The sequence below is a fragment of the Haliotis rufescens genome, unplaced genomic scaffold (genome assembly GCF_023055435.1).
Source record: "Haliotis rufescens isolate VD_foot unplaced genomic scaffold, xgHalRufe1.0.p SCAF_35, whole genome shotgun sequence".
In the NCBI taxonomy this organism is placed as follows: Eukaryota; Metazoa; Mollusca; class Gastropoda; order Lepetellida; family Haliotidae; genus Haliotis; species Haliotis rufescens.
Window position 1 is genome coordinate 5,117,279 of NW_025964057.1, and position 15,169 is coordinate 5,132,447.

At 45.9% G+C, this 15,169-nt stretch overlaps 2 protein-coding genes across 7 annotated transcripts in view; one reads left to right on the forward strand and one right to left on the reverse strand.

Moving 5' to 3' along the window:
- LOC124127673 overlaps positions 1-5,673 on the forward strand; it is a 187,825-nt gene extending 182,152 nt beyond the window's left edge. For all 5 annotated transcript variants that reach the window (XM_048381021.1, XM_048381019.1, XM_048381020.1 and 2 more), the window contains 4 exons: positions 167-311; positions 446-580; positions 1,017-1,169; positions 4,149-5,673. In XM_048381021.1, coding sequence (XP_048236978.1) covers positions 167-311; positions 446-580; positions 1,017-1,169; positions 4,149-4,378 — 663 coding nt within the window. In that variant the 3' untranslated portion in view covers positions 4,379-5,673. The remainder of the gene's footprint in view (positions 1-166; positions 312-445; positions 581-1,016; positions 1,170-4,148) is intronic.
- A 712-nt stretch (positions 5,674-6,385) lies between these two features.
- Positions 6,386-15,169, reverse strand: part of LOC124124999 (C2 domain-containing protein 3-like) — a 107,649-nt gene continuing 98,865 nt past the window's right edge. For both annotated transcript variants that reach the window (XM_048381117.1, XM_048381116.1), the window contains exons 43-44: positions 11,983-13,903; positions 6,386-11,525 (exon numbers count right to left, since the gene is read on the reverse strand). In XM_048381117.1, the coding sequence (XP_048237074.1) occupies positions 11,358-11,525; positions 11,983-13,903 (2,089 nt within the window). In that variant the 3' untranslated portion in view covers positions 6,386-11,357. The remainder of the gene's footprint in view (positions 11,526-11,982; positions 13,904-15,169) is intronic.

Sequence of the window (15,169 nt, forward strand, 5' to 3'; positions counted from 1 at the left end):
TAATATCTATTTAATATAATAATATATTTATGTGGCGCTTTTTCCATGCTGGATATCATACACAAAGCTCAACAAGCTTTCGCCAAATGTTGCTGGCAATGTGATAAAGCACAGCACAGATCAGTGGAGGTGAAATCCAAGACAGTAATGTGTTGCTGTGTTTCAGGCGGGTTGGTCTGGCTTCAGCTTCGAGAGGATGGTGAGGGACTACAAGACCATGCTGTCCCGCGTTCAGCGCCAACACGGGCGCGACCGCCCCAAGACACCTTTCACATTCAAGGAGATGAATGAGTACATGGACCTCCGAAGACGTGAGTCACACATTTATAAGACTGTTTATTCTACAATCAGTTTTTTATTTAATGTTAAATGTTATTTACGTGTTCCTATGCTCTGTATAAAATTCTGGATTAAGGAAATCTGATCCACCTTGCTCTCTGTGCAGGGTACGAGAGTGTGTTCGAGAAGAAAGCGTTCGGCGGAGAGCTGGAACTGTGTGAACTGGACCAGTTCTTTAAGGAGTGTGATCTGTATCCCTCGCAGGCGGAACTAGATGAGGCTGTGGATGTGTTGTTTAAAGGTGAGAGTTTACCCTGAATCCCCCTCTTAATTGAGTGACTGAATGTATGGTCATGTTGGTATGTGTTGGCCACATTCTGACTATTTCCATGTGATGGACCCACCTGGACAGAGAGTGGTGGCATGTGGTCCTGTGCACAGGTCACCAGTCAGGTCAAGTCAGCCAAGTCCTTGGATTGGTGACTGTGTTCGTCAGCTTGACCTCAAGGGCAACTTGACAACTTGGGTTGTATACTCTCCAGGGAGATCCATTGATCAGGGTAATTGTAATGGAGAGCCATGACCAGTCACTTGGTGAATGACGTCTTGTGCATTCTAAATGCACTTATAATTATTTTGTCACACTATAACCATCACATACAAATTTCTCAGAAGATGAGTCATAATATTTCTGCTTTTCACTTGAAATGTCTCAACATATTTTGATTTGTTTTCAGGCAAGGGTTTGAAGGGTCGCGGGCTGAGGAAGCAGGAGGTGCTGGACGTTGTGTTCTACGTGTATGTCCCCCTGGCAGCGGGGCTGGACGGGACGCGCATGTCCACGTGGATGAGCCCCATCATAGATGGTGTAGAGGCCAGGAGGCTGATTGGTAGGTGGTGCTAGGAGGCTGATTGGTAGGTGGAGCTATGAGGCCGATTGGTAGATGGGGCCAGGAGGCTGATTGGTAGGTGGAGCTATGAGGCCGATTGGTAGGTGGAGCTATGAGGCTATTTGGTAGGTAGAGCTATGATGCTGATTGGTAGGTGGAGCTATGAGGCTGATTGGTGGATGGGGCCTGTAGGCTGATTGGTAGGTAGAGCTATGAGGCTGATTGGTAGGTGGAGCTATGAGGCTATTTGGTAGGTGGAACTAGGAGGCTGATTGGTAGGCGGGGTCATGAGGCTGATTGGTAGGTGGAGCTATGAGGCTGACTGGTAGGTGGACCTATGAGGCTGATTGGTAGGTGGCGCTAGGAGGCTGATAAGTAGGTGGAGCTATGAGGCCGATTGGTAGGTGGAGCTATGAGGCTATTTGGAAGGTGGCGCTAGGAGGCTGATTGGTAAGTGGAGCTATGAGGCTGATTGGTAGGTGGCGCTAGGAGGCTGATTGGTAGGTGGAGCTATGAGGCTGATTGGTAGGTGGCGCTATGAGGCTGATTGGTAGGTGGGGCCAGGAGGCTGATTGGTAGGTGGAGCTATGAGGCTGATTGGTAGGTGGGGCCTGGGGGCTGATTGGTAGGTGGGGCAAGGAGGCTTATGAGTAGGTGGCACTAGGAGGGTGATTGGTAGGTGGCGCTATGAGGCTGATTGGTAGGTGGGGCCAGGAGGCTGATTGGTAGGTGGAGCTATGAGGCTGATTGGTAGGTGGGGCCTGGGGGCTGATTGGTAGGTGGGGCAAGGAGGCTTATGAGTAGGTGGCACTAGGAGGGTGATTGGTAGGTGGAGCTATGAGGCTGACTGGTAGGTGGAGCTATGAGGCTGATTGGTAGGCGGGTCAGGAGGCTGATTGGTAGGTGGAGCTATGAGGCTGATTGGTAGGTGGCGCGAGGAGGCTGATTGGTAGGTGGCGCTAGGAGGCTGATTGGTAGGTGGAGCTATGAGGCTGATTGGTAGGTGGGGCAAGGAGGCTCATGAGTAGGTGGCACTAGGAGGGTGATTGGTAGGTGGAGCTATGAGGCTGACTGGTAGGTGGAGCTATGAGGCTATTTGGTAGGTGGAGCTAGGAGGCTGATTGGTAGGTGGAGCTATGAGGCTGATTGGTAGGTGGCGCTAGGAGGGTGATTGGTAGGTGGAGCTATGAGGCTGATTGGTAGGTGGAGCTATGAGGCTATTTGGTAGGTGGAGCTAGGAGGCTGATTGGTAGGTGGAGCTATGAGGCTGATTGGTAGGTGGGGCAAGGAGGCTTATGAGTAGGTGGCACTAGGAGGGTGATTGGTAGGCGGGGTCATGAGGCTGATTGGTAGGTGGAGCTATGAGGCTGACTGGTAGGTGGAGCTATGAGGCTGATTGGTAGGTGGAGCTATGAGGCTGATTGGTAGGTGGTGCTAGGAGGCTGATTGGTAGGTGGAGCTATGAGGCTGATTGGTAGGTGGGGCCAGGAGGCTGATTGGTAGGTGGAGCTATGAGGCTGATTGGTAGGTGGCGCTAGGAGGCTGATTGGTAGGTGGCACTAGGAGGGTGATTGGTAGGTGGGGCAAGGAGGCTTATGAGTAGGTGGCACTAGGAGGCTGATTGGTAGGTGGGGCCAGGAGGCTGATTGGTAGGTGGAGCTATGAGGCTATTTGGTAGGTGGCGCTATGAGGCTGATTGGTAGGTGGAGCTATGAGGCTGATTGGTAGGTGGGGCCAGGAGGCTGATTGGTAGGTGGAGCTATGAGGCTGATTGGTAGGGGGGGTCATGAGGCTGATTGGTAGGTGGAGCCATGAGGCTGACTGGTAGGTGGAGCTAGGAGGCTGATTGGTAGGTGAGGCAAGGAGGCTTATGAGTAGGTGGCACTAGGAGGGTGATTGGTAGATGGAGCTATGAGGCCGATTGGTAGATGGGGCAAGGAGGCTGATTGGTAGACGGGACAAGGAGGCTGATTGGTAGGTTGGGCCAGGAGGCTGACTGGTAGGTGGGGCAAGGAGTCTGATTGGTAAGTGGGGCTGTGAGGGTGATTGGTAGGTGGAGCTATGAGGCTGATTGGTAGATGGGGCCAAGAGGCTGATTGGTAGGTAGAGCTATGAGGCTGATTGGTAGGTGGGGGCCAAGAGGCTGATTGGTGGGTGGCGCTAGGAGGCTGATTGGTAGGTGGGGCAAAGAGGCTTATTGGTAGGTGGAGCTATGAGGCTGATTGGTAGGTGGTGCTAGGAGGCTGATTGGTAGGTGGGGCAAGGAGGCTGATTGGTAGGTAGGGCTATGAGGCTGATTGGTAGGTGGAGCTAGGAGGCTGATTGGTAGGTGGGGCCAGGAGGCTGACTGGTAGGTGGGGCCAGGAGGCTGATTGGAGGGTGGGGCTAGGAGGCTGACTGGTAGGTGGGGCCAAGAGGCTGATTGGTAGGTGGAGCTAGGAGGCTGATTGGTAGGTGGGGGCCAAGAGGCTGATTAGTAGGTGGAGCTATGAGGCTGATAGGTGGGTGGGGCCAGGAGGCTGATTGGTATGTGGTATCAAGAGGCTGATTGGTAGGTGGAGCTATAAATCTGTAACAGGTTAACAAAAGTAATAAATAATATTTAACAAAATACACACAGCAATGATCACTCCAACAACAGAAATAAACAGGTGAGACCAGGAGGCTGATTGGTAGGTGGGATCAGGAGGCTTATTGATACCCATGTGCACGGGTATGGTGCTGAGAAACCTAGAAACATAATCAATGCCAACTTGGATTAAAATCCACAATCATAGATTTCTGGCATTCCTAAGGAACACAGCTGTGCACAGTGAATTGCACCCATCGATGCCACTAGTCAGTCCACTAGTCAGTTCACTGGGTAGTAAGCAATCTATTCTTATGTTCAAGTATATATAAACGGCAATTGCACTTGTATTTAGCATGACAGGCATATTTTCATGAAAAGACTGACAGTCATTTGTCCTGTATTATCAGGGACAGAGTTTGTGGAGCCGGCACCCCTGGAAGTGTGTGCCAAGCTGGTGATCAACTCGAAGCGTGAGCGTCGCGAGAGGGAGAACCGGGACCTCCAGGAGCAGCGGGGGGAGGGGCGAGGGGCCGAGGGGGAGAGCAGTGATGATTCGGAGGAGGGCGAGAGGAGGAGGCAGATGAAGGCCAAACTAAAAACTGTGACTATTGTGGACAGGAAGGGAAAGGGTGTTTAACAGTGGAGACAGAGCTACTGTCATGCACCAGAAATGTGATGTACTTGTAGAGGCAGATGAAGCCTGAAGTCCCTGTGAGACTGGAGAAGAAAACATGTTAAATATGTGATAGACAAGTGTCTATGATTATGGATAAGTTCCTGTGGTGATAGACAAGTTCCTGTGGTGATAGACAAGTTCCTGTGGTGATAGACGAGTTCCTGTGGTGATAGACAAGTTCCTGTGGTGATAGACAAGTTCCTGCATCAATGTGTCTGTATGCACATAGTTAACATCTACACTTCTGAAGATCTGTGTATACCTGATTATATCCTGTATATCTGTGTATTGTGTGTTGTGTTGTGTTGTGTAGGTAGACAGTAAGAGCCTGTGTCAGGGACTATTTCATCCTGATGCAGTCTGGAGGTGTTGGCTATCAGTTCCACCAATGTTACTGTCCAACTTTTGTGGAATGTTTTCAAAGTGTTGCATGTCAAATCCAGTGGTGTATGCTGTGTAGATATACATGTGCTATATATTATGTAGGTATGTGTGATATATACTGTGTTCAAGATAGCAGATCTTGTTTGTCTCTGTAACATTACCAGTCATCTGTCTTGGCTTGCCTGCTCTCTGTCCATGTACATAAGCCCCATCCTATTGTAAGCCGCTTTGTTTGTTTATTCCTGTTGTTGGAGTGATCATTGCTGTGTGTATTTTGGTAAATATTATTTATTACATGCATCATTAATGCGGATGCGTCATCTATCGGAGACTGCTGTGTGATGTGTCGGCCAAACCTCCTCCAGATGAAGCCCTTGGGAAACAATGTCCTAGGTGCCTGTTGATAGAGCCCAGCTGTCAGAGGAGTGTATTATTTTGAATTGGTTGTGTAGAAGTCCCAGTCTATCTTGGAATGTTGAGAATATGTTACAGCACAGTATTATATCCAGAGTTGATCTCAGATTTGTTGATACTGTACCTACACATGTCAATAGAGTAGGAATTGTCCTGTGATAGCTGTTTCTGTACCCACAACTGACAGTACAGGATCCTTGTCTATACACAGGTCAAGGTTATGGACTGCAACATGGATTGAGTGATGACACAGTCTGTACTGAGCTGGATGCTACACAGACCATCAAAGGTTTTATCTACATTGAATTATCTATAGTGTTAATACAACGGTTATTAGTCTTGTAACCATGGTTACAGTCATCACTTCAGCATGGTACTGGTTACTGAAGTCATTTCTTTTGTGTGGTCATGAAATGCAACCAAACCTGTGAACAATAAAATCTATTTCCAATCTTTAACATTCCTCGACATTGTATGTGTTAGTCAGCCCGTTCTGGCTGGAGAATGTGTGAAATCATGTGAGGTAAGGTGGGGTTCAAGATTATTGCACTTATATAGCACAGTGCATGCATGTGTGTGTGTGTGTGTGTGTGTGTGTGTGTGTGGTTGCTTGTAATATTCAGGACTAATGCCAGTTTTGAAGTGCTAGCCCACTGAGATACTCCTATCAGACACAGTATACTGACTCCTAGCTGACAAGTCCTTGTTTTAATGCTGAGCGCCGGGCAGGGAAACAACAAATACCATGTTTTAACACTTTTTGGTATGATGCGGCTGGGGATCAACCTCCTGACTAAACTAGAGTTGTAACAATATCTATGGTCTCCACGTTCCGTGGCAAATGCCCCATGGATCAAGGAATTAAGGTTTTCCTGAAGTTTGTTATGTGGGATAGTGAGGTACAAAGTTGAAAAAAAACAGCAATATACGGAATCCAGAACAAAAGAGGAATGAACATGCCTGCAGGCTTTTGAGAGTTGCTAGTACTGATCCGTGATGTTCAGGCACGGTAACACCATGAACCATCTTGTGGAATGATGCGGCCAGGGGATTGGAGCACCGACCACCTTGTGCTCTCTGTGCTCTACTACGGAGGTGGTCAAACATCATGTCAGAAGGTGTTAACATTTAAAGTGTTGGGTGACACATTTTGATTAACAAACACAAGAGTAAGTTGAAATAATAATTTAATTTTCTATAATACAATACATACACAGTATTAAGTACAAAAATGTCATTGTTTTACCTGTATACAGAAAGAAACTCTACCTGTCTATGTATAAATACATCCTACATGTACAAAAGTAAGTACATCTATAGCAGGACTGTGACCTACTGTGACAGGTGGACCACATGTATAGAATACATCTATAGCAACTCCAGGACTGTGACCTAGTCTGACAGTCCAGAGCAAGACACTGATGACAGCAGCAGTTCTATATGGCGGCGGCATCTTCGGGTCAGAATGTTCAGTCAGGGGTTTTGGTTCACTGATGTGTCAATAAGGGCTTGATCATTGATCTTGAACCCTTTGGAACTTCATAAAAAGGTTGACCACAGGCCATGTGCCCACTTGGAACACAGTCAAAGGTTCAACAATGACCAGCAGGTGCCCTTGAGAACTGGATCTGAATGGTTCAACACTGACCAGCAGGTACCCTTGAGAACTGGATCTACAGGTTCAGCATTGACCAGCAGGTCCCCTTGAGAACTGGATCTACAGGTTCAGCATTCACCAGCAGGTCCCCTTGAGAACTGGATCTAGAGGTTCAACATTCACCAGCGTACCCTTGAGAACTGGATCTACAGGTTCAGCATTCACCAGCAGGTACCCTTGAGAACTGGATCTACAGGTTCAACATTGACCTTCAGAACTTCATTAAGAGGTTGACCATGGTACTTTGAATGAATTATTCTGAAGGTTCAAAATGGACCAATAGTGGATGCTACATGCAGCTGTTATAAACTATGTTTATAATTTGTCATGGTTGTGCTAATGGCTGTATCTGGACAAACTGCTGTCTGATTCTGAAAGCCATTCTACAATACTCCTGCTGTCAACTGGTGTCAAAATATTAGTATATTTATTAATGGAAGACACTTTGGCACCAAGTGTTATAAGGCAAAACATAAAACATACGTCAGATATGTCAGGTGCATGTATATGTATCAGGTACATGTCTAGAGAACATGGAGTATAACAAAGTTCATGAGTAGTGATAACAACTGAGTCAATAGCCAAGTTTCTGACACACAAGTCTACCAGTCCTTCCAGATTAATGTATGGATAGTGAACGTGTATGTGTGAATAGCGTACCCCACACTCGGAACATCACATCAATGCAGAAGTAGTACAAATCATGATCTTCAGATGGGTAATATGGATCACATACCACAGGCATGAGCTGTACAGACAATATACCACAGGCATGGACTGTACAGACAATATACCACAGGCATGGGCTGTACAGACCATATACCACAGGCATGGGCTGTACAGACAATATACCACAGGCATGAGCTGTACAGACTATATACCACAGGCATAGGCTGTACAGACAATATACCACAGGCATGGGCTGTACAGACTATATACCACAGGCATAGGCTGTACAGACAAAAGAACCACAGGCATGAGCTGTACAGACAATATACCACAGGCATGGGCTGTACAGACAATATACCACAGGCATGGGCTGTACAGGCAGTATACCACAGGCATGAGCTGTACAGACAAAAGAACCACAGGCATGGACTGTACAAACAATATACCACAGGCATGAGCTGTACAGACAATATACCACAGGCATGGGCTGTACAGACAATATACCACAGGCATGGGCTGTACAGACAATATACCACAGGCATGGGCTGTACAGACTATATACCACAGGCATAGGCTGTACAGACAAAAGAACCACAGGCATGAGCTGTACAGACAATATACCACAGGCATGGGCTGTACAGACAATATACCACAGGCATGGGCTGTACAGGCAGTATACCACAGGCATGGGCTGTACAGACCATATACCACAGGCATGGGCTGTACAGACAATATACCACAGGCATGAGCTGTACAGACTATATACCACAGGCATAGGCTGTACAGACAATATACCACAGGCATGGGCTGTACAGACTATATACCACAGGCATAGGCTGTACAGACAAAAGAACCACAGGCATGAGCTGTACAGACAATATACCACAGGCATGGGCTGTACAGACAATATACCACAGGCATGGGCTGTACAGGCAGTATACCACAGGCATGGGCTGTACAGACAAAAGAACCACAGGCATGAGCTGTACAGACTATATACCACAGGCATGGGCTGTACAGACTATATACCACAGGCATGAGCTGTACAGACAATATACAACAGGCATGGGCTGTACAAACAATATACCACAGGCATGAGCTGTACAGACAATATACCACAGGCATGGGCTGTACAGACAATATACCACAGGCATGAGCTGTACAGATTGTACCCACAGGTAAGGGATGTCTCTCCTACTACAAGAGGTGTAGAGGCTAGAAGGTCTCCCCACTAAGGACAGATTGACACAACACACGTACACATCAGAATACAAGTACATATACCATGTAGGGGTTGGCACTAGAGGCACTTTAGGACGTTCAGGTAGTTTCTCCACAATACTAAGTATAAACATAGTATTGCAAGAACACTGGAGCATTTTGTTCAAAGAACATTTAATACAAATGAGGGACACTGTTATTGATCGTTGTATGAAACATATAAACACAGAACAATGCCATGTTTTGCTCCAAAAAAGGGGTCAACAATCTTTGGTGACTTCAGAGGGCTTTTTTGATGAGAGGCACTTTGAGCATGAGAACTGATGGTAACATGAATACCCAATGATGGTAACACTTGTTACTTGAAACACCAGTACATGAACAGCCAGTGTGATGTTCTTCCCCTTCATGTGACCACATGCACAACAGGCTGCACATTAATGACCCAACATCATCAACAAACATGCAACAGGTAAGTCCTTGCTATGATGCTACTGGCCGAGACAGAGGTGCCGTGTATGGACGGAATCAGTCATGTGACTAGAGATGATACACAACTACAACTGTGTGCGTCCGTCCACCTGGGTAACGCGCCACTACATACTACACGCTTCACAATCTCTACAGTATAAAAGTGAGAAAAACTATTTCATGGTTCATTACATTTACAAATCATTGTGTTAATGTTGCATGGCACTTCTTTCAACATGTGAAAATAAACAAGCACAACATATACATTAAAAAATAATTAAACTGATTTCACTACCTTTATGATAAACACATTAACAATTTATTCCCGGTATGCAGTCCTCAATGATTTGTAACTAAATTTCTAGTGATACATGAAATGAGATACTTTGCTAATGAAGTACAACAGCTGATTACATGCCCCCTCTCTGGGCATACAGGGTATCTACAACACAGCATGGATGCTGAGTGGGTCTGTCCCTCGTCTTGTGTCCCACAAGTGGTACACACTACAATAACTACAATAACCATAGCACTGCGGGATGGGTGGAGTGGAGTGGAGTGGAGTGGAGTGGAGAGGAGATGAGTGGAGTGGAGTGGAGCTGGGACAGGAACTACACTGAGCCTACTGTTGGCGGCTACCACTTCATCCAAAATACATTTGGTAGGGATGAAACAATATATCTGTGCACTGGTGCATCGATACACAATACGTTTTTTTTCTGTATTGATACAAGACGGTACACCTACTGAAATAGATGAATGCTCGTTTAATGCCCCCTGGCATTTTTGTCAGTCAGATATCGCAAAATGTCTTGTAATTAGAGTTTCATGTTCACTACTAAAAACAGCCACTACCAACATGTGTCTACAGCTAGCCTACCCTTTTGAACCTGCTCTGAAATATTTATTGTCAAGAATACGCATCGTATCGTGACCTAGCTGTACCGTTTCACCCCTAACTATTAGTATATGGAGGACATGCACAGATCTGTACAAATACGACTCTACAGTGGTGAAGCCTGGTAGACTGGAAGTGCACCGGCTGCGTCTGTCTGGGGACTACTGAAGCTGTGATGGCAGGACTCCTTCTTGTGTCTTCATGCTTCATGATATTGAACAATCCAAGTTAACAGCACAAGCTACATTCTTTCTTTGTCAAGTTGTGTGCGAGGCTAGCTATGAGTGTGTGAGTGAGTTTTATGCCGCTTTTACCAATATTCCAGCAATATCACAGCGGGTGACACCAGAAATGGGCTTCACACATTGTACCCATGTGGGGAGTCCAACCCAGGTCTTCGGCGTGACATGCGATTGCTTTAACCACCAGACTACCCCAAGGCTAGTTACTATGACATATGTACATTATCAATATACACAATCTCCTATGTACAGATTAACCATAAGTAGATGGGCAGATCCTACCTCTAAACATACAACTATATTGAACAGTCATGTTATCATGACAGGAAATAGGCCAACTAGTGTGAAAGACTATGGTGATGAGAGACGGTATCACAGACAAGAAGATTATATACACTGGAGTGTCCTCTCATCAGTGCTATGTACAGATCTACACCAGTTGGAATAATGTAGCAAAGTCATTACACAGCACAGCAACAATGTTACATGATGCAATGACAATGTGACATGACAGCAACAATGTAACAGTAAATCAGCAATGCTACATTGTAGAGGAATACTATTACATGATGCAGCTACACAGTTAGATGACAGAGTTACACGTTACATACTACAGATAACAGTTCCCTAGTGGTGGATACAAACCTACACACAACAGTTTATACACACACCCTGAGACAAACCTACACACAACAGTTTATACACACACCCTGAGGCAACAGAAGTGAAATATCAAAGTGAGGAAGTATAAGTTGCTGGGTCTACATCAGGATTGTGTTACATCATGAACACATAGTAACACCCCCCACCCACCTCCATGCTGTAGAAAATATAGATGTAGTAATTAAGTGGAAATCAGGCTACATTGCTGTGGACTACATTGCAGAAATTGTTCCTCAATTGCACAGCTTACCACGCATATAGTTCCTACAAGTACAGGTGGAGAGTGATCAAACACAGTTCTTCATAAAACAAAAGTCCTATCTATTTCATTCTGGAAGAAAATATCTTTGCTATTCGTTTTGCTTCATTTGCCGTTGGATGCTGTCTCCCTTTAGTTGAAACAGGTGCAAACTTGATCTTTGACCCTGCAGCTAGCTTGTGGGCCAACTGTGAGGTGGCTTGAACCCTCTCTGCTGCCTGACCTGGGTCCTGGAACAAGCAATGAAAGAGCTACTCAGGTGTGTCCGGGAAACACTGCAGCACTCAAGATAACCATTCATGTAAAACTGGGCTGTAGTCAATCCTAGCACGCATGATAAAGATGTAGAAAAAGAATTTGTTACCAGTACAATGAAATCACTATTGAGGGTGGCACCGTTTCAGTGATTAGTGAGTCAGAGAATAAACTTAGTTCAAAATGTCAATGAAACACAATTTTTGTGATAATTGTTACCAGTCAACTAACAACTTTATCTGTATTTCCTTTTAAGTATTTAAATAACATTTTTTTAAATCAATATTGTCATGTGTGATTTTCTCACGATAACCCAGAAATAGCAAACACACTGTCATATTTTCTTTGCTCCTTGAACTACTGGTGATTCAGTAAACAATGTACAGAGAACATTAACTGTTCTCCAGTAGGATGTATGGGGAAGCCTGTCACCTGTGTCATCTGTGTCGCTGCTGCTGTGGCCGCCTGCAGAGCCCTCATGGACGCCTGGAGGTTCTCGGGTGGCAAAAAGAAGTTGGGCATGGGGTCGGTTCTGTGAGTGATATCAAACATGGAGAATGCTTCTTTCTCGTCTTGGGATGACTTGGTTCCGCTCTCCAGCCCACTGTCCTCCGTGGTGCGGTCACTGTGCAGGTCGGTGTTGGTGTCGTAGCCCTGCTGGACGTGCCGTATTGTGTGATGTAGGTTCTGCCCGCTGCTGTGGGTGGACAGGTCACCTGACAGGGACAAGTGCTTCAGCGCTGGAAAGCTCGAATCCTCCAGAGTTCCATCAGTCTCCTTCTGTCTGGAGAAGAAGTCATCCAGTTCCTGTCTCACTGCGTCAAAACGTTCTCGACGTTCGTCCCCCGTCCATTCCAGGTCCCCCTCTGCCGTGTCCTCCACAATGTCCTCATCCTTCCTGTTGCTGCTGAGATGAGAAGATCGACCTGAGATCTTACTGCTGCCCGAGTCTGGTCGGTGGCTGGTGTTGTACGATGTCACAGACTCAAGGTCTACATTAGACAGGAGACGTTGTGAGTGGGGCCTGCGTGGCTGCTCCAATTCCTCTCCTGACTGTTCCCTCGTCTCCAAGGTGGATGTCAGAGTGTCAAGAAGCTCCACATTAGACAACAGGGTTGAGGTGTTGTGACCAGCTCGTGCTGGGGGCATCTTTCTAGGAGTGGCTTCATCTATGTCCTCCATGTCACTGACTTCTTGAGGAGTTTCTCCTCCTTCACCACCAACATCGTCAGTCTCAGATAGCCAACAATCTACAAGAGTCCGTTTTCTTTGCTTTGTCTCACTGTTCTCTGTGTCATGTCTCTCACAATGTTGCGTGAAAGTTTGCTGTACTTGCCTGGATCCAGGCTGACCTAGGTGTGTTTTGTGAACCGTTTCATCATCCGTTGCCACAGTCTGGGCTGCTTCATATCGTGGCTTATCAAAACCCTGACTTTGTCCATTACTGACAAGTCTCCCATCGGTATCACCTGTCTGTCCTGAGTAGAAGCCTGCTAGGATGCCAGACACATCATTGATCCTTCGAGGATGAACAATCTCCACACCTTCACCCTCATCATCAGCTTCCAACTCCTCACTGTCCAGCATCTCTCGGTAGCAGTGGTAGTTCCCAAACTGCTCTCCCTCATCCTGGTCAGAGTCCAACTCCTGGATGCTCTCCTGGATGTCCTGCTCCACACGGCTCCTGGTGTGAGATCTGGGCTCTGTGGAACCTTGGCTGGGAGACGGCAGCATCTGACCTGGCACAAAGCCCTGGCTGGTCTCATAGTTAGTCAGCACATCCCGAGGAGTGTCCACTGTCATCAGGAACTCACCCATAGCATCGCCTCCTTCTGTGAAAACTAACCTATCGCTATTATTTGTTAAGTCCTTAGCAGAGGTTCCCAGCACTTGTGGCCTGTCAACACCATTGGAGTCCAGCCACTCTCGGGGTGTTCTCAGTGTCAAGCTTGTGTCTTTGTTGACACCCGAATCTGAGCCATTGTTACTAGATCCCGGATTAGGTGGTGTCGTGAACACGCTGGCTCGCTCGCTTCTCTGGCTATCTGCACCTGTGTTCTCGGAGGAGTTCTCTACGGAGTAGGCTCCAGAATCAGCAGCGATGTTGGAGGAACGAGACGCAGCAACGTTCTCCTCTATGTTAGAGGAATGAGACACAGCAATGTCCTTCTCAATATTTTCCATGGCATCTCCCTGTGAAGACACGGAATGTATTGTACTCAGCCCAGCGAATGTACCAGTCAGGACCATCCCTGAGGCTCTCACTGGCTGTCTCTCTCCGTTGGCGGCACTGTCAGGTCCAAGCTTCTCCTTCAACCGGGCGGTGATGCTGTCCAAGTCCTCCAGCTGCTTCCTGCAACAGGTAACACATCATCATCACTACACTGTGCATAGAGACAGTTCTGCAACACTCAACATCTCAACCTTGTCAGGTCACTACACTGTATATATAGACAGTTCTGCAAGAGTTACCACCTATATTGCATCATTTGGGAAATATATAGTAGCACTGTTATGAAAAAAGATGATGACATAGTTACCGTATTTTCTTGAGTATAGTGCGCACCCATGTATAATGCGCACCCCCCTCTAGCGGGTTCAATATTTTGGAAAAAAAGAAATTTGAATATTATGCGCAGAAAAAAATTACACCGTACCCTTTCAGCGAAGTCCGGCAAACGAACGGGTGCTGAGAAACTACGTCAGTACAAATTCGAAATTTGAGATAAAAAATCACCAGACATGTTTATTTACCGTTTAAATAGTATTTATTGTTCTGCTAGGCATTGTTTTATATCTAGGGATTAAGATTACCTTGTGTATTTTCTCGTAAACTAAGCCGGAAACAGCAATCAGCTGTACACACGTTTTCTTGGAATCGACTGGTGATTCGGTCAAGACACACCCAATGATATAACTTTATAGGATTTTTAATGCAAGGATTGGCAACAATTGTATCTGAAACTATTTTTTTTATCAGGAATAATATATTCCATTATTTTCTTAACATGCAGCCTTTACTAAACATATTTAAAATAATAATAACCCTAAGCGAAGCAGCTGATCGCTATTGCCGGGTATTATTTTTTACATGGAACCAGTCTGACCAGTCACCGTCAAGGCTCACGTGCACGTGATCGCGTGATCGCGTGATCGCGAGAATTTCATGTTGACATAGAATCGTCAAACAAAAACAAATATGACTTTTAACGAGTCAAAGTATGTCATTTATGATATATGTATCCATTCTCTGTCAACTAAAGTTCGTTTCAAGGCGTCAATAGCGGTATTCTGACCGTGGTTGCTGTTAATAACGGTGAGTTGTGCGATCTTCCGATCGCTTCACACACGATTTCGCCGAAATTAATAAAAACAATATTATAAGGAATTTTGAATAAAATTAATAAAATAAGTTACAAACATAAGTCCAGATATACAAATAACACTTTTTATAGCCAGACAGTGTAATTACATGATTATTTTGCGTACTTTAGTATGGATTTGTTGACATGGTATTTCCGGTGTTTCGTGCTCACGGTAATGTCTTCCTTCCCATTGGGGAAAAAAACATCCAAACTCATAATTCGTGTATAATGCGCACCCCTTTCTACACAGCTGT